General features: G+C 41.3%; 1 protein-coding gene across 5 annotated transcripts in view; it reads left to right on the top strand.

Moving 5' to 3' along the window:
• Positions 1 to 23,623, top strand: part of ARHGEF4 (Rho guanine nucleotide exchange factor 4) — a 261,385-nt gene that overhangs the window by 82,065 nt on the left and 155,697 nt on the right. For all 5 annotated transcript variants that reach the window (XM_058715682.1, XM_058715680.1, XM_058715681.1 and 2 more), the window contains exon 2: positions 6,949 to 10,650. In XM_058715682.1, coding sequence (XP_058571665.1) covers positions 6,949 to 10,650 — 3,702 coding nt within the window. The remainder of the gene's footprint in view (positions 1 to 6,948; positions 10,651 to 23,623) is intronic.

The following is a 23,623-nucleotide window of genomic DNA, read 5'->3' as shown; positions in this document are numbered from 1 at the left end:
AAGTAGATGTGCTGGAGGTGATACCATATAGCTTGCTCTGAAACTGAGGTGAGCAGGGAGTCTCTGGGGCTCCTCACACTTCCTCAACTTTTTCTGGTCCTGTCAGCCTCTCTCCACCCCCATGATGTAACCTCCACTGCCTTCTACTCATTAGCTCACCTGCCAGACATTGACTGGAAAAATTTGCCCACTGTATGCCATGACCTGAGCTGTGACTGAAGGGTCACCAGATGCTCCTCCAGCAGCCAGAGGACAGACTGTAGTGACACTCACCCTCCCTCTCATCTGAGGTCTCGTGAGAATGGCACTTTAAGTCCAATTATTTGAATAAGAGTTTCCTTTTGTAAAAAAACAAACAAAAACCCCACTTCTTTACTCAAATAGAATAGTAAAATATTTCATTTCTGCAGCGAAATATATTCACAAATTGAAAAACTTAAACAGGAAGATATTCTGCCTCTGCTGGCACAGGTCTAATGCATACAATAAGTGGAACATGTGTATGTAAATCTGAATGTGCCTTTGAATATTATGTTTGGGGAAAATGACATATGAAAATAAAATGATAAGATATTCAGATCTTTAGCCGGAGTTTAAAATAGCCATCCATCAACAATAGCCAAATTATGGAAGGAGCCTAAATGTCCATCAACTGATGAATGAATAAAGAAGATGTGGTTTACATATACAATGGAATACTACTTGGCAGTGAAAAAGAATGAAATCATGCCAATTGCAGCAATGTGGATAGAACTGGAAGGTACTATGCTGAGTGAAATAAGTCAGTCAGAGAAGGACAGGTATCATATGTTTTCACTCATATGTGCATCTTGAGAAACTTGATAGAAGACTATGGGAGAAGGAAAAGGAGAAAAAAATAGTTACAAACAGAGAGAGAGGGAGGCAAACCACAAGAGACTATTACATACAGAGAACAAACTGAGGGTGGATGGGAGGGAGGAGAGGGGAAAGTGGGTGATGGGCATTGAGGAGGGCACTTGTTGGGTTGAGCACTGGGTGTTATATGTAAGCCAATTTGACAATAAAGTATGTTCATGAAAAATAATAAATAAGTAAAACAAAAAAATAAAATAGCCATCCATTGCAGTGGTGATCCTGTGTAATTCTGTGTCCCTCAAATACTTACTTTGTGTTTACTCTGTACCAAGCCCTGTGCTAGATGCTACAGGAGATAACAGGTATGTGACATAATTTATGTCCTCAAGGTATTTGTGACCAAGCTAGCTGTGAAAAGAACTGATAGAATAGGGTGTTTATTTTCCACACTTGACATGGAAAAATCAAGATAACCTAGAGTGGTAGGAGAATATTTAGAATTTTTAGAGAGCTCTGATATCCTTCCTTCATCTTCCCCAAATCCAGTAGGGTAAGCACAATCGGCCACGTGGCAGTCATTGACAGAGATGTGGACTCAGGCAAGTGAGAAAAACAGGCCTGTAACCCAGACTCTTTACTGCACTGAAAAGACCATGACCTTTCTCTGGAAAACATCATAGTTCTATGTAACACAGTGCTTGGGCTTCATGCTAGTGTTACTACACATGCCCACTGTTAGACAACCATGGAAAACTCTCATGTGGGCTAAAACCAAGAAGTCAGCAGGACTGTGTTCCCTTCTGAAGGCTCTAGGGGAGAATCCTTTACTTGCTGTCTCCAGCTTCTGAAGGCCACCCGCATTCCTTGGCTTGAGGCCCTCCCCTGAATCACTCTGTTTCTGCTCCCATTATCACACATCCTTCTCTGACTCTCTTGCCTCCATTTTTCCCTTAAAAGGATTCTTGTGATTACATCAGGTCCACCCAGATAATTCAGCATAATCTTCTCAAGATATTTAACATAACCATATCTTCAAAATCCCTTTTGCTATAAAAGGTAACACTGACAGATTTCAGGGATTAGGACATGGGGATCTTTTGGGGGAGAGGGATATTATTCTATCTATCATACTCTAGAAAAAATGATAGGAAAAAGTCTTTGTGACCTTAGGTTGTAAAGAGTCTTTAAAATTCAACACACAAAAATCAATGAATTGGACTTCATCAAAATTAAAAGTTTTCATTCTGTAAATAAAGAATAATTGTTAATAAAATGAAAAGGCAAGGCACAGGCTGGAAGAAACTTTGTGACCTATCTCTATCTCAAGCAGAAGACTTATATCTGGGATCTATAAAGAAGTCTTACAACTCAGTAATAAGACTACAACCCAAGTTTTTTTAATGGGCAAAAAATTTGAACTGATATGAAACCAGAGAAGATGTATAGATGGAAAAATGTGTATGAAAAGATGCTCAACATCATATGTCATTAGGAAAATGCAAATTAAGAACACAATGACAAAAAAAAAAAAAGAACACAATGAGATACCACTTCAAACCCACTAGGATGGCTGAAATGAACAAAGCTGACTGTCCCAGATGTGGGTGGGGGTGTGGAGCACCTCGCCCCCATATATTGCCAGGGGAGTGTAAAAGGGAGTGGAAAGGAAAGCAGTTTGCTGTTTCTTAAGAAATTAAACATGGAGCCCTTCCATATGATCCAGGCATTCCATTCCTCCATATTTACTCAAGAGAAATGCAAGCACACATCCATACAAAGACGTACAAAAATGTTCACTACAGCTTTACTTGGAAAGCCAAAAACTGGGAGCAACTCAATGTCCATCAGCAGATGGATGGATAAACCAATTGTGCTACCTCTATACAATGAAATGCCACTCATTATCAACACATGCAGCATAGTGACTCTCAAAATAATTGTGCTGAGTGGACAAAGCCAGACAAAAAATATATACTGTGTGATTCCATTTCCATGGAATTCTAGAAAATTCAAAGTAATCTATAGCAGCAGAAAACAGATAAAGATCACCGGGGGGTGGAGGAGAGTGGCCAGGGAGAGTTGAGAGGGGGATGATGAGAAGGAACAAAAAAGCATTAGGTTGCTTTTGGAAGCAAGAGAAAGGTTCATTATCTTGCCTGTGGTAATGGCTTCCCGGATGAATGTAAAAACTTCAATTGTACACTTGCAATATGTACAGTTTATTTTATGTCAACTATACCTCAGTAAAGTTGTAAAAAATTAAAGTAAAAAAAAAAAAGTGAGCGAGAGAGGAAACCAGAGCCTTGGGTTTGGCAATGCAGAGGTCTTTAGGGGCCTCTGCCAGAGTGATTTCTGTGAGTGAGCAGACAGACAGCCAGGCCACGATGAGCAAAGTGATGGGAACTTTTCTGATTCTAGAATTATTGCAGATTGTATATTTCCCCAAATGCTCACTGCAACAAAAAGACATAAAACAAAGCATAACATTCCTTTAAATATATGCTGTTAAGCAAACCATTGCAGAGTTCACACAATAAAGGGAAATCCCTAGGGAAAAAAGGGGGAGGTCAAAAATAATAAAATATGGTGGTAAAAAGAAACCCAAACATACGAGTGGTCACAATAGATGCTCACAGGTTAAACTCTCTGGTTAAAAGTGACTGAAACATTGGGCTTCAAAACCCCAGCTCTATGTTGTTTATGAAAAATACACCTACGGGACATAAATTGAAAACTGAAATAAAAGAATGGGAAAGCATATATGAGGCAAATACCCAAAAGAAAGCTATTGTAGGTCTACTAACATTAGAGAAGATCACATTGAAAGTAAAAACCTTTATAAGGGATGAAGAAGGTTACTATGTAATAATAAAAAGAGCCACTCACTGGGAAGATGTACAATTATAAACTTTTTCATGCACCTACTAACATAGTGCTGAAATATGTAAATCAAAAGATGATAGAGTTAAAAAATAAATTGATAAATGTATCACTACAGTCAGTAATTTTAACGCACTTCTCTTAATAGCATATAAAAAACTGGTCATATTACTGAGGATTTAACAAGGATTTAACAATTCACAAACTTGAGCTAATGAGCACCTGTTAAACCCTGCATGAACCTATTAGAGAATACACATTCTCTTCGAATATCCATGGAACATTTGTGAAATAAAGCCTTAATATGTATTAGGCCATAAACCCACTTTCAACTAATTTCAAAGAATCAATATCATACAGACCACACTCTCTGATTATAATATAATTAAACAGAAATCAGAAACAAAAAGATAACTAAAACATACATCTAAGTAAACCAGGGGTCAAAGAGCAAATCATAAAGGCAGCTAGAAAAAAAAAAATACAGGAGGAAGTTCAAACATCTTACCCTAGTGTTTGAAGCTGCATATAGTTACAAAAACAAGATAATTAAGAGTGCCAAGGCTGTGACAAAAGAAAAAGAGCTTTTCTGCTTAAAAGCATTAAAATTTGACCACCACTCACCCCCCCCAAAAAAAAAACTTCAAAAAGAATATTTTTGCCTCTAGCTTTAACCCGCAGGCCATCCTTTAGGATAACCCTGGAATTATATGGATCGGTGTTGAGAAATTATTTGAGGATTACTTACGAATCAAGTCAGAAGAAAATATTCTTTTTTCATAAGATTTAGAACCTAATATTCAACCAAATCAAATGCTTTTTTTAAAAAACATACTCTCCATATTTCAGCATTTGTACACTTTAAGGAAAATTAAATCTGCTATTCCAGTGCTCTTCCAGAGACTATGCCAATCTTGTGATCTGGAAAAGTTATATTTTTTTCCCAAAGTCTTTTATTTTTGTTGAGACATAGTGAGATCTCTTGCCAAAATGACCTGGAACTCCAAGAACAGCTTGGCCCTCAACAACACCCAGCCAGGGAGTCTGGTTTCTTGGTAGCAGCCCATCCCCTCCTGGCCCTTTTCTGGGTGGATATGCTGGGCAGAGGTGGGGACAGGAATGAGACCTCTGGTATTTTAGGGTACTCATTGTGCAGGTCTTCAGTCATTTGGAACTTGGAACTTTGAGATTCTCTGGGCCACTATGTGGCCCACTATGAGTACGTCAGGTGATGCATGTGAGAATGCCACTGTAAGTCTGTGAGGTGATGTCAGGCTATGACAGTGCCGAACGAACAGCCCACATGCTCCACAGTCAGAAGGTCAGTCCCAGCTTAATGACACGGTTGGCCAGATGAGGGAATAGAGGTGTTCCCAACGCAGCATTTACTGAGCAAGAGAACGCTGCAGGCCTGTAGCTGGCCTTCTCTCTTCACTTGTTCCCAAAACAGGCCTCTGTGCTTGCCAAGGCATGTTCACATCCCCGTCTTGCTTATCCTCCCCGGGCCATGGGAGGTGCCTGGCACCTGGCACACCCTTGCTGGGGACCCTGGGATCCCTAGCTTCTTAACCCTTCTCTCCCCTGGACCACACAGCAACCACAGGGTCCTCCTTTCCAAATGGTTTGATTTTTAATGTTTCCTCTCCTATTTCCCACTCCTTCCTACTTTGCAACAAATTTGAAACTATAGTATTGTGTTATTCCTGATATTCTGAATCTATCTTGTACCTTAAAAGCCTCACACAGCACATGCTTTGGTGTTCACCTGTTTTTCTCTTCTCAGTTTTGGAGAATTAAAAGCAATTTTACTTTGGGAAATCTCTTAAGACAAGTCCTGAGAAACCATGCTTAGGGAGGGCTGGTTGAGTGAATGGCTTCTGTACAAAACTTGTGTGGAGGCACCTTAGCTACAAGTGAAGCCAAGTGTCTGCCCCACTCCTGGTCCAGGGAGTCTGGGGAGTTTGGTAATTGAACGTTTGGTACAGCATTATCACCAAGTTCAAGGCACTATCTGTATAATACATGCTACAACCACGACCTACGGATGAAGCTCTAAAATACTATGCTGAAAGAAAGAAGCCAGACCCTGAAGAGTACATACGGCATATTCTGGTCATCTGAGAAACTCCAGAAAAGACAGATCTAGTCTGTGAAACAGAAAGTAGGTCACTGGGGCATGGGGGGAAGGGCGTGGGGAATGACTAGGAGGGAGGGGGCTTTTTTGAGAAATAGAAATAGATTTTTATCATGGTGGTAGTTACATGGGTGTCTACATTTGTCAAAATGCATAAATCCATCCACTTTAAATGAATACATATAAATTTATAGCTCAAACAAGTTGATTAAGAAATGTATAATGACATGGGGGGCCTGGGTGGCTCAGTCATTTGGGTGTCCAACTTCAGCTCAGGTCATGATCTCGTGGTCCATGAGTTCGAGCCCCGCGTCAGGCTCTGTGCTGACAGCTCAGAGCCTGGAGCCTGCTTCCAATTCTGTGTCTCCCTCTCTCCCTCTGGCCTTCCTCTGCCCATGCTCTGTCTCACTCTCTCTCTCAAAAATAAACAAACATTTAAAAAAAAAGAAATGTATAACAACAAAAGGAAAATTTGCAAATATTTGCACAGTTCTCTTTTTTCCTTCCTGTTCTCAAAGCTGTTGGGCATTATAATGTCAAAAAAATATGTTTGAAATTCAATAATTCTTATATGTGTGTGTATATATATATATACACATATATATATATATATATATATATATTTTTTTTTTTTTACTCCAGTAAACCTAACTCAGAAAATACTTCTAAATATGAGGCTCTTGACTTTAATCCAGCTGATTATGTAAGAACAAACAACAGAAAGCAAACTTTTATTAATTTGTTATTTCCTGCTGAGAACATTAGACAGAGAGATGCTTTTTGCTGTGACTCACACGACGTATTTATACTTACTTAAACTTCACGTGTTTATTTGGCCTATTCTGACTTTTAATAGCATTACGTTAACTACACGCCACATTTTCTCCCTGCCGTTTGGGTTTGGCTTCATCACTTGTTTTCTGTGCTAATAAAAGGTAGCTATTCATATTCATATTTACCTTTCTTTTCTGAGGGGCACATGGGGGACTAATGAGATGTTTCTGAACCTTCCTCCTTCTGACAAAGGCTGGTGCAGTGTAAACGTGTGCAAATATCCTGAGGCCTCATCTCTGACTCCTCTCCTCTTGCCCTTCCAGCCTCCAGAGCCAGGTGCACACCCACCCGGTGAAGACAAGATTGAAGATAAGCAGCTCCCCACTTCACCTGCAGAACCAGAGCAACAGGGATGGAGTCAAGAAACAGACCATGATGATTTTGAGACATTGTCCCACCAGAGCGAAAGTCAATCAGACACAAAAACCGACTCCTTTGAAAGTGCTTCCGACACAGAGTCCCTGCCTGGTGGCTTCACAGGGGGAACCTGCCTTCCTCTAAGTGGTACCTCTGTGGACAGAGAAGGACACTGGGGATGCCCTGACATACCAGCAACCAGAGCTCCTCAGGAGCAGCATTCAACTAATGTCCCTGAGCTTGACTCAAAAGAGGAACTAGATTTGTCCCCTGGCTTCAAGGAAGAGTCTTATGAAACTGGGTTCCAAACCTTTGCTGCAGTTGCTGGAGAAGAGAAGACAGAACACTTCCAGGACAGCAGTGTGGCCAGCCTGGAGCAAGAGTCTTTTCTGGCAGGGTCTCCTCACCACACAGAGGGCTGCTCACAGGGCACCACAGGCAGCTACAGTCTCCAGCCAGCAAAGGCAACTGCACAAGTCCTCGGGGGGTTCTCTATTTCTTCTCTTCAGAAATCCAGGTCTGAGAGTTGTCTGGACATCCCAGTGGTCTGGCCCTTCCTTCTCTGGTGCTGTGAACTGGGCCAGAGCTGGCCACATATCCACAGCAGGGCCAGGGGACCAGGGCTACCTTTCAAAGGCCCTGAGCACAGCACAGGCCCTGTGGAAGCCAGAACAAAAAAGGGAAGTACTCTAGGCCCTGAAGAGTACACAGACTTGCTCTGCTTCCAGCCCTGCTCTGATGCCCCTTGCCAGCTTCCTTTAGGGACATCTTGCCTCCTTCATGCCAAGCTTCACCACAGTGCCCCCGAAAATATTAATGACGAGGACAGAACATCCACAGAGCACTGCTGTCAACACATGAGGACACTGACTAGGGCCCACTCCATAGCAGTGTTTCCCTTAAGATACCCTGAGAATCCTCCAGGGCAGAATTTTGTGAAATTTGGGACTCATTTGAAGGAAGGGACTGAAGCAGAACGAGACCCAAGAACACGAAACCCTCTCCACCCTGTCTTCACCCGACTGTCTCCTTTACTTCCTGCTTCCCAGAGGAGGGCCCCTTATTTGCAGGATCAGTATAAACCCAGTGCTCTTAGCTGGAAAAGGGCCTTTCAGGACACACCCTGTGAACATCTCTGGCTGGAAAACCAGTTGGGACAGGATTCTAGATCCTGCCCAGTCTCTTCATGCCTTACTGCGGACTCCGTGAGTTTTAGCACAGAGGAAGTGCCAGTGCCCACAGAGTGCAAGTCGGAACATAGCCCAGAAAACCTACAAGAGGAACCCCAAGGCACTGGCCCTGCACCAAACGATGCTGATGTGAGTGACAGACAAAAGCACCTTCAGGACATTTCTGTTGAGGCAGGAAACCAAACCAGTAATTACGGATCAAAGTACATTCTCAGTGAGAAAAGAAAGCCACCTGTTAGGGCCAAGTTCCCACATCATTCCAGCAATAGCGGGACACAGGTGTGGAACAGAGACTGGATGGGTTGCTGCAAAGTGAGTGATTGTTCAGATACTCCAGAGACCACCCTGAAATCAAGTGCAACAGACACCTCAAAGGAGCTGGAAGATGTGATGGTTCTAGACCCCCAAGGCACCAAAAGTGCCTTGCCGGAATTTTCAGAAACCAGAGCAGCCCCTGTGTCTCATTGCAGTGGTGGGGATGAGTGCGACCAGGGGCTGGAGGGTGGTGCCCGGCCCTCTCTTGAGGGCCTGAAGCTAGGGCCCAAGGTGGAAACATCTAGGGGCAGGTGCACACTCATCATTGTAGCTGTTGAGCAGAAAGGTCTGCAGGCCACCAGGAGGAAAACAGGTCCTCTTCCAGAAACACTGTCCGAATTTCTGGAGGAAAAACGAGGATCTCCCTGCGGTGCTGGGACGACCTCCTGGGAGTCTCCCAGGGCTGGGAAACCACAAACTTGCGGCAGTGAGTGTGAGCTGCCGGAGGCCAGCAGACTGGCAGACGACGATGGGACTCTTCAGAAGGGGGCCCACGACGCAGAGCTTGCGATAGTTCTGGTCCCCGAAGCTGCCTCGGAAGAGAGGCCCCGGGACAAAGACACTTGTTCCCAGGAGCCTGCCCAGGCCCGGCTGAGCAGGGGTGAGGCTGCTGAAGAGAAACCGCCTGGGGCAAGGTGGATCCCCGGTTTTGGGACACACAGGGCACAGGCTGCTAGGCCTCCCGCCCCCGGGCCTGAAGATGCTCACGGGGCCCAGGGCCTTCACCCCGAGACGGGGAGCCTGGCGGGTGGGACGGAGGCAGCGCAGATGGGTTCGGAAGCCCCAGCCTCTGCCTGCGCCCACGCGCCCCCGCCGCCGCCGCCGCCGCAGGGCCAGCCCCGCCGCCCCTGCAAGGCCTTGCAGGAGCCCGGGAAGCGCCGGACAGTTCCCAGAGTGACCTCCCTCAGGAAAGGCAGGTCCGCTTCCGACAGCCCAGGAGTGGAGCCCGGCGCGCAGGGACCCGGGCGTCTGCAGCCCACTCGCCCCGCTCCACCCGGTGCCTCCGCCCCGACCGCGGGTTCTTCGGGCCTTGAGGAACTGCGTGCAGACGGTCGGGGCCCTGCGGCCTATTGGCCGCTCCAAGTGGGCGCGGGCGCAACTCTGAAGACCATTTCCCGGGGCGCAGGTGGGGAAGCTGCAGGGCTAAGGAAAGGGGACCATGTGGCAACACCAGAGGACCTGGGCAGCAGGACACCGTCCTCAGAAAGGGCTGATGCCAAGAGACTCAAAACTCCAGAGAAAAGGCTCAGGGCAAGGCTGGCCTTAGCTCATAAGACCTTTGCAAATTTTTTTGAGTCAAAGGTTTTAGAAAAAGAGAACACTGATGAATGTTGTCCAGGTGCCCTCAAGGGCCGGAAGGAGAAGAGCAGGCCGCGCCAGAGTTCCTGGCGTGCATTTCTGAAAAACAAAGATGTAGAAGCCCCCAAAAGGCCCGCCGTAGTGAGTCTGGTTCCAGGACCGGAAATCTTGAATCTCCTCAGACCCTCTCCCCCAGGGACCAATAGTCACTGTCAGGAGCAGGCAGAAGACAAGGAAAGTTGTGTGTTTGGAGATCACTGGCCACCCCCACATGCTCCCACACCTTTGTCATCCAGCAATTTGGTCTCTCCAGATAACAGGAGAAAAAGTGAACCAACCATCAAATGCACAAGCCCCCAGGAAAGTGGTAGGTACCTAACTTCAGGTATCTTTCCTGAGAAGTCCTGGCTGATGTCACCCACCAGCCCTTGTGCCCAGCAGACTGGGATCAGCCGCACCCTTCCATCCAGCTCTGCCTGTTGCTTGGCATATGGGAGCCAAGGCATGCCCAGCAAACCCATGAGTCCCAAGCCCCGAAACCCCAGGCCTGGTGCTCATCGGGCAGATTTCCGCTACCCAGGCAGGAGCAGTGCTGTCTCCATGGTTTCCCTTGGAAGCTACATGGATGTGGATAACAGCTCAGAGGCTTCTGAAAGGCCCAGGACCCCCAAGGCCCCAGCAAGCCTCCTACTTTCTCTGCAAACACTAGACCAGGATGACCAGAAGGAAGAGAGCAGGAAAAGAGGCTGGCATCACCATGGCCTGAGCACAGCACCCTCACTCATGGACCTTCCTGGGACTGAGGTGAGTTCCCTGTGATTCGCACCAACCTCTAAATGCAAGAAGCTACATGGTAAATGTTCCGAAGTGAGGGGAGAGGTGAAGCAAGAAGGCCAGTCTGCCTTCTGTGGGGAGGGCACCACTCACACTCCCAGATGGCCCAACCCTAATCAACACAGTGTGTGACCAATTTCTGGGAGTAAACTAAGTAAATAGCAATCTAACAAATAAGAACTGGCATTTCGCTATAATTTTGTGTTTCTGGTTTTTTGTTTGTTTGGTTTTTTTTTCCTTGATAAATCCAGCTGTTTAAATTCCTTTTTCTTCCAGCTACCTATTGATAGTCTTTGCCCACCAGGTGTTTGATGCAGGCTTTTTTTGTGTCTGCCTTCATCCTTCCCCACTGTGAAATTTTTAAAAAAGAAATTTCCCTATGTTGTCTTCTAGTATTTTTAATATGTTTATTTTTAAAATTTAGCTATAATACAATTGAATATGTTTCAGTATAAAGAGATAGTTGGTGCTTCTGAATTTCCACAGGTGCTCAATAAATGTTAGTTCCTATCCCTCTTTGCCTTTCAAATCTTACCGGAGGAGAGGGAAGGCCTAGTGCGCTTGCATATCAAAACACGTAGGAATACAAGAGAGTACACAGGAATGGGAAGGGGAGAAGATCTTTGAAGTCTGCTCTCTGGATGAGTCCTGAGCAATCACGGAACTTGAAACTCAACGTGGATATATGAAGGCTCCCTCTTGTGGCTGCTTCTGGGAGAGCAGGCAGTGATGGTTGGAGTAATTAACAAGGAATTCAGTCCGCATTCCCGTTTCTGCCTTCCACAGTGAGTGCATTTAAGGAGCAAGAGTTTTTATTCCAATACCATAAGACAACCATTCTTAATATTTGTTAAATTTTCTTCCAGCTTCTTTTCTGTAAATAAGTTTAATATATTTAACATGGTTGTGATAATGCCGTCTAGAGGCCTTAGCTTTCTATGATTTTGCATCCTACAGTTTGTTTACTGAAAGCTCTTTTAAGGGAGAAATTCAGAAGTCATACAGAAAGACACAATGCACAAATGTATACATAATATACTGTCATAAAGCAAAAGCTGAATAACCTTCACCCACCAAGAAACACATTACCAGCCCCCAGCCCTTCCTGCTCAGCATGTCCTTCTCTCCGGCCCTAACCACTGCCAACTTTTATGGTGTTCACTTCCTTGCCTTTTGTTATAATTTTACTACTTAACTTTACACCCCTGAACAACATAGTTTATTTTTGCCTGTTTTTGAACTTTATGTAAATAAAACCTTATGAATTCCTTTAAACCTATCCATTCTATTGTCTGCTTTCTTTAGCTCTAATTATGTTAAGACTCATCCTTAACGCTGTGTATCTAATGTTCTTTCATTGTCATTGTTATACAGAATTACTTTGAATTAGCACATGACCCTGTGTTTGTTAGTCAGCTACTTCAGGGCTTTCTCCAGTTTGGTGTATCATGATTAGGGCTTCTTGGATTGTTCATGCCCAGGTGCGTACTGCACAGGCACATGCATTTCTGCCTGGTGCATTATGAGGAGTGGGATAGCTGGGTCATTGGGGGGTGCAGATCGTCAGCTTTATTAGATACTGTCAAATATTTTTCCAAAGTGATTATGCCAATTTATACTCTTTCCTTTAAGAGTTTCTTTTGCTCCATATTCTCATCAGCATTTGTTTGGTATTGTCAGTCTTGCTAATGTTAGCCATTCTGCTAGGTGGGTAGAAATATCTTGTTGTGGTCTTAACTTTGCATTTCCTTTATGTCTAAAGAGGCTGAGCATTCTTTATATGCTTTCTGACAATTTGGATATCCTGTTTGAGGACATGTCTGACCTAATCTCTTGCCCATTTGTCTTTGAGGTTGCCTTTTTCTTACTAATGGTGTATATTTTGGATATAAGCCCATTGTTGATTAAATGTGCCACAAATATAATTTCCCACTCCATGGCTTATCTTTTTCCTCAGTAATGGTATCTTTTGATGAACAGAAGTTCTTAATTTTAATCATTTCAAGTATATCCATATTTTCTCTATCCCAAAGTCATGGATAGAATCCCCTAAATCACTTTTATGAAAAATTTCCTGGTCTTTTTTTTTTTTTTTTTGTATATGTCTGTGAGATGCCTAAAACAGGCTTTTGTGTTCTGTTGGTCGGCTTGTCCACCCTTGTGCCCATTCAGTGTCTCATCACCGTAGTAGCCGTATAGGAAGTGCTGCTGCCAGCTGATCAGATCCTCCCACCTGTTTCTTCAGTATGATGAACACTTACTGAGTGCCAGCCACCTACCAAGCCATATTCTAGGTGCTGTGGATACAATGTGGAAGAATATATAAAGATCTCTGTCCTCAAAAGAGGGGCAGGCATGGTGGGAGTAAATAAATAATTGAGGAAATAAGATTATTTCATATATTGAAGAGACTGTTAAAAAATGAAAATGTAATTAAGATATTCACAAGGTTAATGGGATAGAGAGTTAGGGGCTGTGAGGCTGGGCCTCCCTTACCTTGCAGGTTTGGAGTCTAACAGTTGAGCCAAGACTTGGGTCATGAGGAACCAGAAAAGAGGGCCTTTTAGGCCAAGCCCAACATTTCAGTGATGTGGAAGATTTCCCTTGCCTACACACTGCCATATAATTTAACCCTCTATAATGTCACCTCACACCTGAGAAACCACAGCATGTTTGTGTGTCTATATGATGGAAAACAGGAGGAGGCAGTCTTCGGGTGTGAAGGTGCCCTTTACTCATAGAGATTTCTTCCCCCCACCTTTTTTTTTCCTGAGACAGCTTTTCTTTTTTTAACTTTTTATTTAAATTTTAGTTAGTTGGGGAGCCTGGGTGGCTCAGTTGGTTAAGCATGTGACTTCGGCTCAGATCTTATAGCTCTAGAGTTCAAGCCCCATGTTGGGCTCTGTGCTGACAGCTCAGAGCCTGCAGTCTGCTTCGGATTCTGTCTCCCTCTCTCTCTACCCCTCCCCCATTCATGCACTGCCTCTCTCTCTCTCTCTCTCTCTCTCTCTCAAATATAAATTAATGTTAATTTTTTAAAATAAATTTTAGTTAACATACAGTGCAATATTGGTTTCAGGAGTAGAATGCAGTGATTCATCACTTACATACAACACCCACTGCTCATCTTAAGTGCCCTCCTTAGTATACATCATCCATCTAGCCTATCCCCCACCCACCTCCTATGGGAAGGAAGAAAAAAAGGGAGATAGAGGGAGATTTGTTCCTTTTTTAATTCAGGCTTAGCGGCAAAGAATGTATGATTCTAGGGAAAGCAAGCTCAGCATCTTATCTATAATCTTATTTGTGCACACAAGGGTTTGCACCTCTGGCTAAGGGGGCTTAGGAAGAAGACCAAGACCAAGAGGGAGCAAGATGAGAAAGAACTGTGGATGTGTGAGAAAAATGGGGAAAAGCTAGAAGTTTTGAACACCTGTGCGTGTATGATTCCCACTCTGTTACCTCCTAACCCTGAACCTTGCTGTAAGACCTCTGTTTTTGTATCTGCAAGGGTTGCATGAGGGGATCTCTTAGGCCTCTGCTAGATATTCATAAATATCAACTTTATGAATGGATGGTGGATAGTTTTCCTGACCTTCCCTCCATAGTCTTCTCTGATTTTGATAGCAAGGATCCAAGGTACTGCTTCTACTTAGATATTTTTAAATGGGGTCTGGAAGAGGGAACATTGTGAACATTTTCTAACCTTTCTGATGGGACTATAAAACAGTACAATTACTCTGGAAATAAAGGTTTGGCAATTTCTAATGAAACAAAACCTGGGTTTACCATACAACCCCACAATTTCCCCCTTGTACATTTATCTCAGGGAAACAAAACTTAGTTTACACATGAACCTACAAATAAATGTTCACAGCAGCTTTATAGCCCCCAAACTGGAAACAACCTAGATGTCTTTCTGTAGGTAAATGGTTAGTTAACACATGGTTTGGTTTTTTTAATGTTTATTTATTTTTGAAAGAGAGCAAGAGAGAGAGAGAGAGGAGACAGAACATGAGTGGGGGAGGCAGAGAGAGAGGGAGACACAGAATCCTGAGCTGGCTCCAGGCTCTCAGCTGTCAGCATAGAGCCATGGTTAACAAACTGTGGTACATCCCTAAAATATGAACACATGTAACAACTTTGACACATGTAACAACTTTGATGGATTTCAAGGGAATTATACTGAGCGAAAAGAAAAGCCAATAACAAAAGGTTATGGACTACAGGAGTCCATTTATACAACATTCTTAACAATGAAAAATGTATAGAGATGAAGAACACATTAGTTGTTGCCAGAGGTTGGGGGGAGAGTGGTGGGTGAGATTATAAAAAGCAGCAAAAGGATCCTGAAGTTCTGACTCTGTTCCATATCTTGGCTGTGGTGGTAGGTGCCTGAACCTACGTAAGTGATAAAACTGCACAGAACTACATATACACACACATGCGCACACACATGCACCCCACACACAGAAATAACTGCAAGGAAAACTAGGTAATCTGAGTAAGATCTGTGGTTTGTGTCAATATCCTGGTTGAATATTGTAATATTCTATATGATGTTACCATTACGAGAATCTGAGTACAAAGTACAGGGGATCTCTCTACTTCTTATGTCTGCATGTATCTACAATTATATCAAAATTAAAAGTTTAATTAGAGAAAAGCACATTTATGTCATTAGTTTAATGGCTGCATGCTATTCAACTGTATATACTCATTACAATTCTTAATCAATTCTCTGTTGATTTAAACATTTAGGTAGTTTACCACTTTTTAACCCATAAATAATGCTATATTGAACATCTTTGCAGATAAGTTATTCAGAATGTATTATTCTCTCTTTTTTATCCCATTTTTAAAAATTATCAAAATTATGCATGCCCATGGTTATAAAATCACAAGGTACTTAGATAATGCTTCTCAAACATTAAAGTGCATGTAAGTCACCAGGGCTCATTGGGGCGCAGGTGCTGATTCAAGTGTTTGGGTGAGCCCTGAGGTTTCCATTCTGACAAGTGTCCAGGTGCTGTGACAGCTGGTCCTCCCCCTCACTGGCGGTAGTGAAAGGTCAGAAGACTTCCTTTGAAAATGACAGCCACCTGGCCCATCCTTACCCTGCCCAGAGACAACCAAGTTAGGTTTTAATGGTAATTTCAAACTGCCATGTTGATTTATTATTTTAAAATATTATCTATTAACTTCCAGTTATGATAGTCATGAAGATTCCGCATCTTGCATTCCATCCCCCCTCCATTCCCATCTTCCTATACCTTCTTTCCTAACATACATTTAAGTCCATAACAAGTGATTATATCATTATGGATATGAAGATATTCTTCAATGTAAAGCGAAGCAGTGGACTACAGTGACATTTCTTATGTGTTTTTTTCTATAGTTAATAATTACTGCATTTTTCATATTGTGGTTTTCTATAAATCTATCCTTAAATTTAACTATGAGATCACTTATAAACTATTTTCTAAATATTCCAACACATCAGCATTCTATCAAGTCTCTACTTTCTCCTCGAGACCTTCCTTCCAGAACTTTCTGACCTCCTGCCGTAAGTTGGACTAGTTGTTCCCAAGATACAGCTTTCTCCTATGGTTTCCTGTTTCTTGGATCCTGAGGCTTCCTTTAGTCCTTTATTGTGTTCAAGAACATCCCTCATTAGCCTCCTAAGAATTTTAGGGTTCTCTCTTTTATCCCTAGTAATGGAATTTCTTAGCAATTGTTCTGGATGTGAGTTTCTTTTTATTCATTGTGGTAAACATTCAGTGTACCCTTTGAACCTGGAGACTCTTAACCTTCAGTACTGGGAAAATATATATAAGATTTATTTGATAATTTTGTTCTCTCCTTTTCACCCTGGGACTCCTGTTAGAGGTTGTAACTCCTTTATAAGGCCTTAATATTCTTAACGTTTCTGTGAATGGTATCTCTACATCTTTGTTTTATTTTGGGGGGGTAGAGGAGAGATTTTCTCAGGTATATTTCCAACCCTCCTATTGAATATTTTCATTGTCCTCTAAATTTTATTTTGTAATAAAAGTGACTTTTTTCTGGTTGTATGAATAATACATGCTCATTATAAAGAACTCCAACAATATATAAAAATAGAACATAAAAATTCTCTGTAATCCTCCCACTTTGTTGTAATCAGCCCAATATTTTGGTGACCATCATTTTATTCTTCAATTTATGCAAACACACTCAAAGTCACATACACAATTTGTTACAAACAGGGTATCACTCTTGCTGTTGTGGTTTTTTTCGAGAGAGAGGACGCAAGTGAGCAAGAGAGAGAGGGTGGGTGGGGAAAGTGAGGCTTACCTGGGGTTCATGTTCACTTGAAGCGGGGCACAAGTTCACCAGAAGAGGTTCACGAGCTCACCAGAAGCAGGGCTCGAGCTCACCAGATATGGAGACTTGAACTCATGAACTGTGAGAGCATGACCTGAGCCAAAGTCAGATGCTTAATGACTGAGCCACCCAGGCACCCACACTCTTGCTGTTTTTAATCATAGAGATGTTACCACTGTCCTTCTAACCTCCTCAGCATCACCTCATTGTGGTCCCCCATTAGCCCATGCCTCCAACCTAGTGACTGACATTCTATATTTTCTCCATACTCTTTTTTTTTAATGTTTATTTTATTTTTGAGAGAGAGAGAGAGTATGAGTGGACAAGGGGCAGAGAGAGAGGCGGACAGAGAATCCTGAAGTGGGCTCTGCACTGACAGCTTTGGTGCTGACAGCAGCGAGCCCGATGCAGGGCTTGAACTCACAAACCGGAAGATCCTGACCTGAGCTGAAGTCAGACACTCAACCTACTGAGCCACCCAGGTGCCCTTATTTCTCCATACTCTTATAATCATATATAAATACATACTTGTACATGTGCATACACACCTATATAAACACCCTTTCCTGTATCTTATCCTTAACAACATTCATGGAAATGTTCCCAAGTTACTTGTAATTATAAGTAATGGGGCTGCATAATATTCCATGCTGTAAAGGTCTCAAAATTTGCTCCTCATTTCACCCATAGATAGCTACACACTTTTCCAGTTTCGTTTAGTAAACACCATTTTATATATATAACTTTATAGATTAGTACATTTTAGTGGATAGAGTCTTGAGTGGAATTGCCAAAGATTATAAGCATTTTTACACTTTAATTGATTCCAGATTGTCTTCCAAAAAGGCTACAATATTTCATATTTCCAGTAGCATTTTACACTGCCCCACATCTCCATCAGTAATGAATATTATAATCTTATAGTTTTTGTTTTGGTTTGGTATTGTTGCTATTGTTTTAAAACTTAATTTAATTGTTTTAATTTTTGTTAGCACATATTTACTTAACTAGATTTGCTTTTTCTTGTTGCCTCTTGCTCTTTTTTAAACTTTTTATTTTAAAATAATTATAGACTCACAGGAAGTTGAGAAATAATACAGAGAGATCCAGGGTACCCTTCATCTAGTTCCCCAAGTGTAACACTGTATGTAACTGTAGAATAATATCAAAGCCAGCAACTGACATTGGTAGGATGCTTGAGTGACTCTGTCATCTTATCACACGTGTGGTTTATGTGACTACCACCATGAGCAAGATAGAGACTGTTCCATTACCCTGGTGCTACATTCCTCTACAGTCACATCCTTCCTCCCCTTCCCTGACTACTTGCAACCATGAATCTGATCTCCAGCTCTACGATTTTGCCATTTCAAAAATGTTACCTTTAGAGATTGGCCTCTTTCACTCAACATAAATCCACTGATTTTTTTTAAGCTGTTGTGTATATCCATAGTTCATACCTTTTTATTGCTGAATACTATTCCATGGTGTGGCTTTACCATATCTTCCTTAACCAATTACCTGTGGAAGGACATTTGTGCTGTTTCCAGTTTGGGGCTATTGCAAGTAAAGTTCCTATAAACATTCAAGAACAGGTTCTTGAGTGGACAAAAGTTTTCATTTCTCTGGGATAAATCCCCATCAGTGTGGTTGTTGAGTTGTATGGCAGGTATATTTTTAGTTTTTTAAGAAAGTGCCAAATTCTGGGGCGCCTGGGTGGCGCAGTCGGTTAAGCGTCCGACTTCAGCCAGGTCACGATCTCGCGGTCCGTGAGTTCGAGCCCCGCGTCAGGCTCTGGGGCTGATGGCTCGGAGCCTGGAGCCTGTTTCCGATTCTGTGTCTCCCTCTCTCTCTGCCTCTCCCCCGTTCATGCTCTGTCTCTCTCTGTCCCAAAAATAAATAAAAAACATTAAAAAAAAAAATTAAAAAAAAAAAAAAAAAAAAAAAAGAAAGTGCCAAATTCTTCCAGAGTGGCTATACCATTTTTACATTTCCACCATCAATGTATGAGAGATCCAATTTTCTGCATCCTCACCAACGTTTGAAATTTTAGATGTTTTTCATTTTATGCGTGCTAGTAAGCATGTGGTAATATCTCATTGTGATTATGATTTACATTTCCCTAAGGGCTAGTGATGTTGAACATCTTTCATGTGCTTATTTGCTATCTTAGTCAGCTCAGGCTGCTGTTAAAAAAAATACCACAAACTGGGTAGCCTAAAATTTATTTATTTCTCACAGTTCTGGAGACTGGGAAATCCACAATCAGGTACTGGCATATTTGGTGTCCACTTCATAGATGACCTTCTGCTCACTGTAATGTCACAGGCAAGAAGGAACAGGGTGCTTTCTGGGGCCTCTCTTACAAGGGCACTAATCCCATTCAAGAGGGTCTGCCCTCAAGGACTAATCACTTCCAAAGGCCCCACCTCCCTATACCATCACGTTGAGGGTTAGGATTTCAACATGTAAATTTTGGGAGGACAGACGTTCAGTCTGTAGCACTTGCCATGTATATATCTTCTTCAGTGAAATGTCCCTTCCTGTGTTCCTCATTCTCTAACCGAATTGTTACTTTTTACAGTGGAGTATTGAGAGTTCTTTTTTAAAAATGAGATAGACTTGACATAACATTGCATAAGTTTAACATGTATAATGTGTTGATTTGATGGAATTATATATTGCAATATGGTTACCAGCCCTAGCTAACATCTCTATCATGTCACATAATTTTCATTTCTTTTTGTGATGAGAAAATTTAAGATCTTGTCTCTCAGCAACTTTGAAGTTTATAATACAGTAACCACTGTGGTGTGCATTAGATCTCCAGGATTATTCATCTACCAGGTACAAGTGTTTACCCTGTAACAACATCACCCAATTCTCCTACTCTCCAGCCCCGGGTAACCACTGTTCTGCTGGTTATTGGAACATTAAAGTGATCCTTGGGAATGTTATTTTCCTTTAATTTTTCACATTCTGTGAAGTTTTACATTGCTGTCTTCAAATTGACTTACTGCCTTCAGGACAGAAATACCTGCTATTAGCTCTGCTGGTGATTCTGAGGCTTTCTCAGACCTGGTATTAACCCGTTTCATCCTTCTTATCCCCTCTTCTGGTAATTTCTTAAGTTTATATGCCTTCTACATCCTGCAAAGCACCAGCCCGGGTGTGACAGTCTCCTTTTTGTTTTCCAGAAGGTGTTGCCAAAACTCAAGCTTGGGTTCTGTCCCTTGCCTACAGACTGAACTTGTTTTCTACATGTGCTCAGTAGCCACTTTTTCCACCCTTTTTATTTCAGCCTACCTATATTATTACCTCTGAAATGAGTTTCTTACAGTGCACATACACTTGGTTATATCATCTACTTTGCCCTTCTCCACTTGTAATCGGTCTTTTAACCATATACTATTGACTATTTATGTTTAAAATTTTTATTTTTTGTCTTCTGTTTATTGTTTCTATGTTCTTTTTCTCTCAGTACTATGGGTTACTTGAGTATTTTTGAGAATTCCATTTTTATGTATGTATAGCATATTTTAATCTCTTTTTATAATTTTTTTTGTGGTTGGCTAGGTGTTACACTGTATATATACAATTTTAAATATGACTGGTGTGCACATTTTGCAGTTCAAGTAAAGCATAGAAACCTTACCTACCTTTGCCCTCTCCTGTTTATAATATAATTATCTTAAATATTTTCTCTAAATATACTGTGAACCACCTCAGGTAATGTTATAACTTTTGCTCCAGATATCAAAACATAATTTGGAAATCTCAAGACGAGAAGGAATGTCTGTTATATTTACCTATGCTTTTACTGTTTACATAGTTGTTTTTCTTTCCTGATGTTTGTTGCAAGATTCTAACTTTTACCATCTGTTTCAATACTTTCTTTAGACATTTTTTAATTGAAATATAGTTGACATACAATATTAGTTTAAAGCAGACAACAGAGTGACTTGACAATTATATACATTATGAAATTGTCACAACAACAAGTGCAGTTCCCATCTGTCACCATACAAAGTTATTACAACATTATTGATGTCCCCTACACTGTACTTGTTATCCCCAGGGTCTATTTATTTTATAACTAGAAGTTTGTACCTCTTAACCCTCTTCACCTGTTTCCCCCATCCTCCCATCCTCTCTTCTCTGGTAATCACCAGTTCTATGTATTCCTAAGTCTATTTTTAGTGTTTTGTTTGTTCATTTGTTTTTTTAACTCCACAAATACATAAATTATATCATGTGGCATTTGTCTTTGTCTAACTTTAACTTTAACTATAACACCCTCTAGGTCCATCCATGTTGTCATGAATGGCAAGATTTCATTCTTTTTTAAGGTTGGGTAATATTCTATCGTGCATATACACCACATCTTCTTTATCATTCACTTATGGATGATACTTGGACTGCTTTTGTATCTTGGCTATTGTAAATAATACCACAGTAAACAGGGGTGCATATTTATTTTCAAATTAGTGTTTTCATTTTCTTCAGTTAAATACTCAGAAGTGAAATTACTGAATCATATGCTATTTCTATTTTTAATTTTTTGAGGAAAAAAATGTCCATGTGACTGCACTAATTTATGTTCCCACTAACACTGTACAAGGGTTCCCTTTACTCCACTTTTTTTAAGAAAATTTTTTTGCTTTTTAAAATTTTTTATGTATTTTTTTCATCTCTCTGAACATGAGCTTTTTTTTTTTTTTTTAATTTACATCCAAGTTAGCATATAGTGCAACAAAGATTTCAGGAGTAGGTTCCAGTGATTCATCCCCTATGTATAACTCTGGTGATCATCCCAATAAGTGTCTTCTTTCATGCCTTTTTCCTATTTAGCCCATCCTCCCTCCAATAGCCCCTCCAACAACCCTTTGTTTGTTTTCTATATTTAAGAGTCCCTTATGTTTTGTCCCCTCCCTGCTTTTATATTATTTTTGCTTCCCTTCCCTTATGTTCATCTGTTTGGTATCTTAAATTCCTCATATGAGTGAAGTCACATGATTCTGTCTTTCTCTAATTTCACTTAGCATAATGCCCTCTAGTTCCATTCTTGTAGTTGCAAATGGCAAGATTTCATTCTTTTTGATTGCCAAGTTACTATATGTGTGGGTGGGATGGGGGAGGGGGTTGTATACCACATCTTCTTTACCCATTCATCTGTCAATGGACAGTTGGGCTCTTTCCATACTATGGTTATTATTGATAGTGCTGCTATAAACATTGGGTTGCATGTGCCCCTTCAAAACAGCACACCTATATCCCTTGGATAATACCTACTAGTGCAATTACTGGGTCATAGGGTAGTTCTATTTTTAACTTTTTGAGGAACCTCCATACTGTTTTCCAGAGTGACTGCACCAGTTTGCATTCCCACCAGCAGTGCAAAAGAGATCCTCTTTCTTTGCATCCTCGCCAACATCCGTTGTTGCCTGAGTTATTAAATTTAGCCATTCTGACTGGTGTGAGGTGGTATCTCATTGTGGTTTAAATTCGTATTTCTCTGATGATGAGTGATGTTGAGCATTTTCTTCATATGTCTGTTAGCCATCTGGATGTCTTCTTTGGAGAAGTGTCTAATCATGTCTTTTGCCCATTTCTTCACTGGATTATTTGTTTTTTGGGTATTGAGTTTGGTAAATTCTTTATAGATTTTGGATACTAGTCCTTTATCTGATATGTCATTTGCAAATATCTTCTCCCATTCTGTCAGTTTCCTTTTAGTTTTGCTGATTGTTTCCTTCGCTGTTCAGAAGCTATTTATTTTGATGAGATCCCAATAGTTTGTTTTTGCTTTTGTTTTCCTTGCCTCCAGAGATGTGTTGAGTAAGAAGTTGCTGTGGCCAAGATCAAAGAGGTTTTGCCTGCTTTCTCCTAGAGGATATTGATGGCTTCCTGTCTTACATTTAGGTCTTTCATCCATTTTGAGTTTATTTTTGTGTATGGTATAAGAAAGTGGTCCAGGTTCATTTTTCTGCATGTCACTGTCCAGTTTCCCAGCATCATTTGCTGAAGAGACTGTCTTTATTCCATTGGATATTCTTTCCTGTTTTGTCAGAGATGAGTTGGCCATACATTTGTGGGTCCATTTCTGAGTTCTCTATTCTGTTCCATTGATCTGAGTGTCTGTTTTTGTGCCAGTACCATGCTGTCTTGATGATTACAGCTTTGTAATACATCTTGAAGTCCGGGAGTGTAATGCCTCCAGGTTCAGTTTTCTTTTTCAAGACTGCTTTGGCATTCGGAGTCCTTTCTGGTTCCATAAAAATTTTAGGATTGTTCTAGCTCTGTGAAGAATGCTGGTGTTATTTTGATAGGGGTTGCACTGAATATGTAGATTTCTTTGGATAGTATCAACAGTTTAACAATAATTGTTCTTCCTATCCAGGACCATGGAATCTTTTTCCATTTATTTGTGTCTTCTTCAATTTCTTTCATAAGCTTTGTATAGTTTTCAGTGTATAGATTTTTCACTTCTTTTGTTAGGTTTATTCCTAGGTATTTTATGGGTTTTGGTGCAATAGTAAATGGGATCGGTTCCTTGATTTCTCTATCTGTTGCTTCA

This window comes from Neofelis nebulosa, chromosome 2, assembly GCF_028018385.1.
Source record: "Neofelis nebulosa isolate mNeoNeb1 chromosome 2, mNeoNeb1.pri, whole genome shotgun sequence".
NCBI lineage: Eukaryota > Metazoa > Chordata > Mammalia > Carnivora > Felidae > Neofelis > Neofelis nebulosa.
This window is presented reverse-complemented; position numbering and strand designations above follow the sequence as displayed.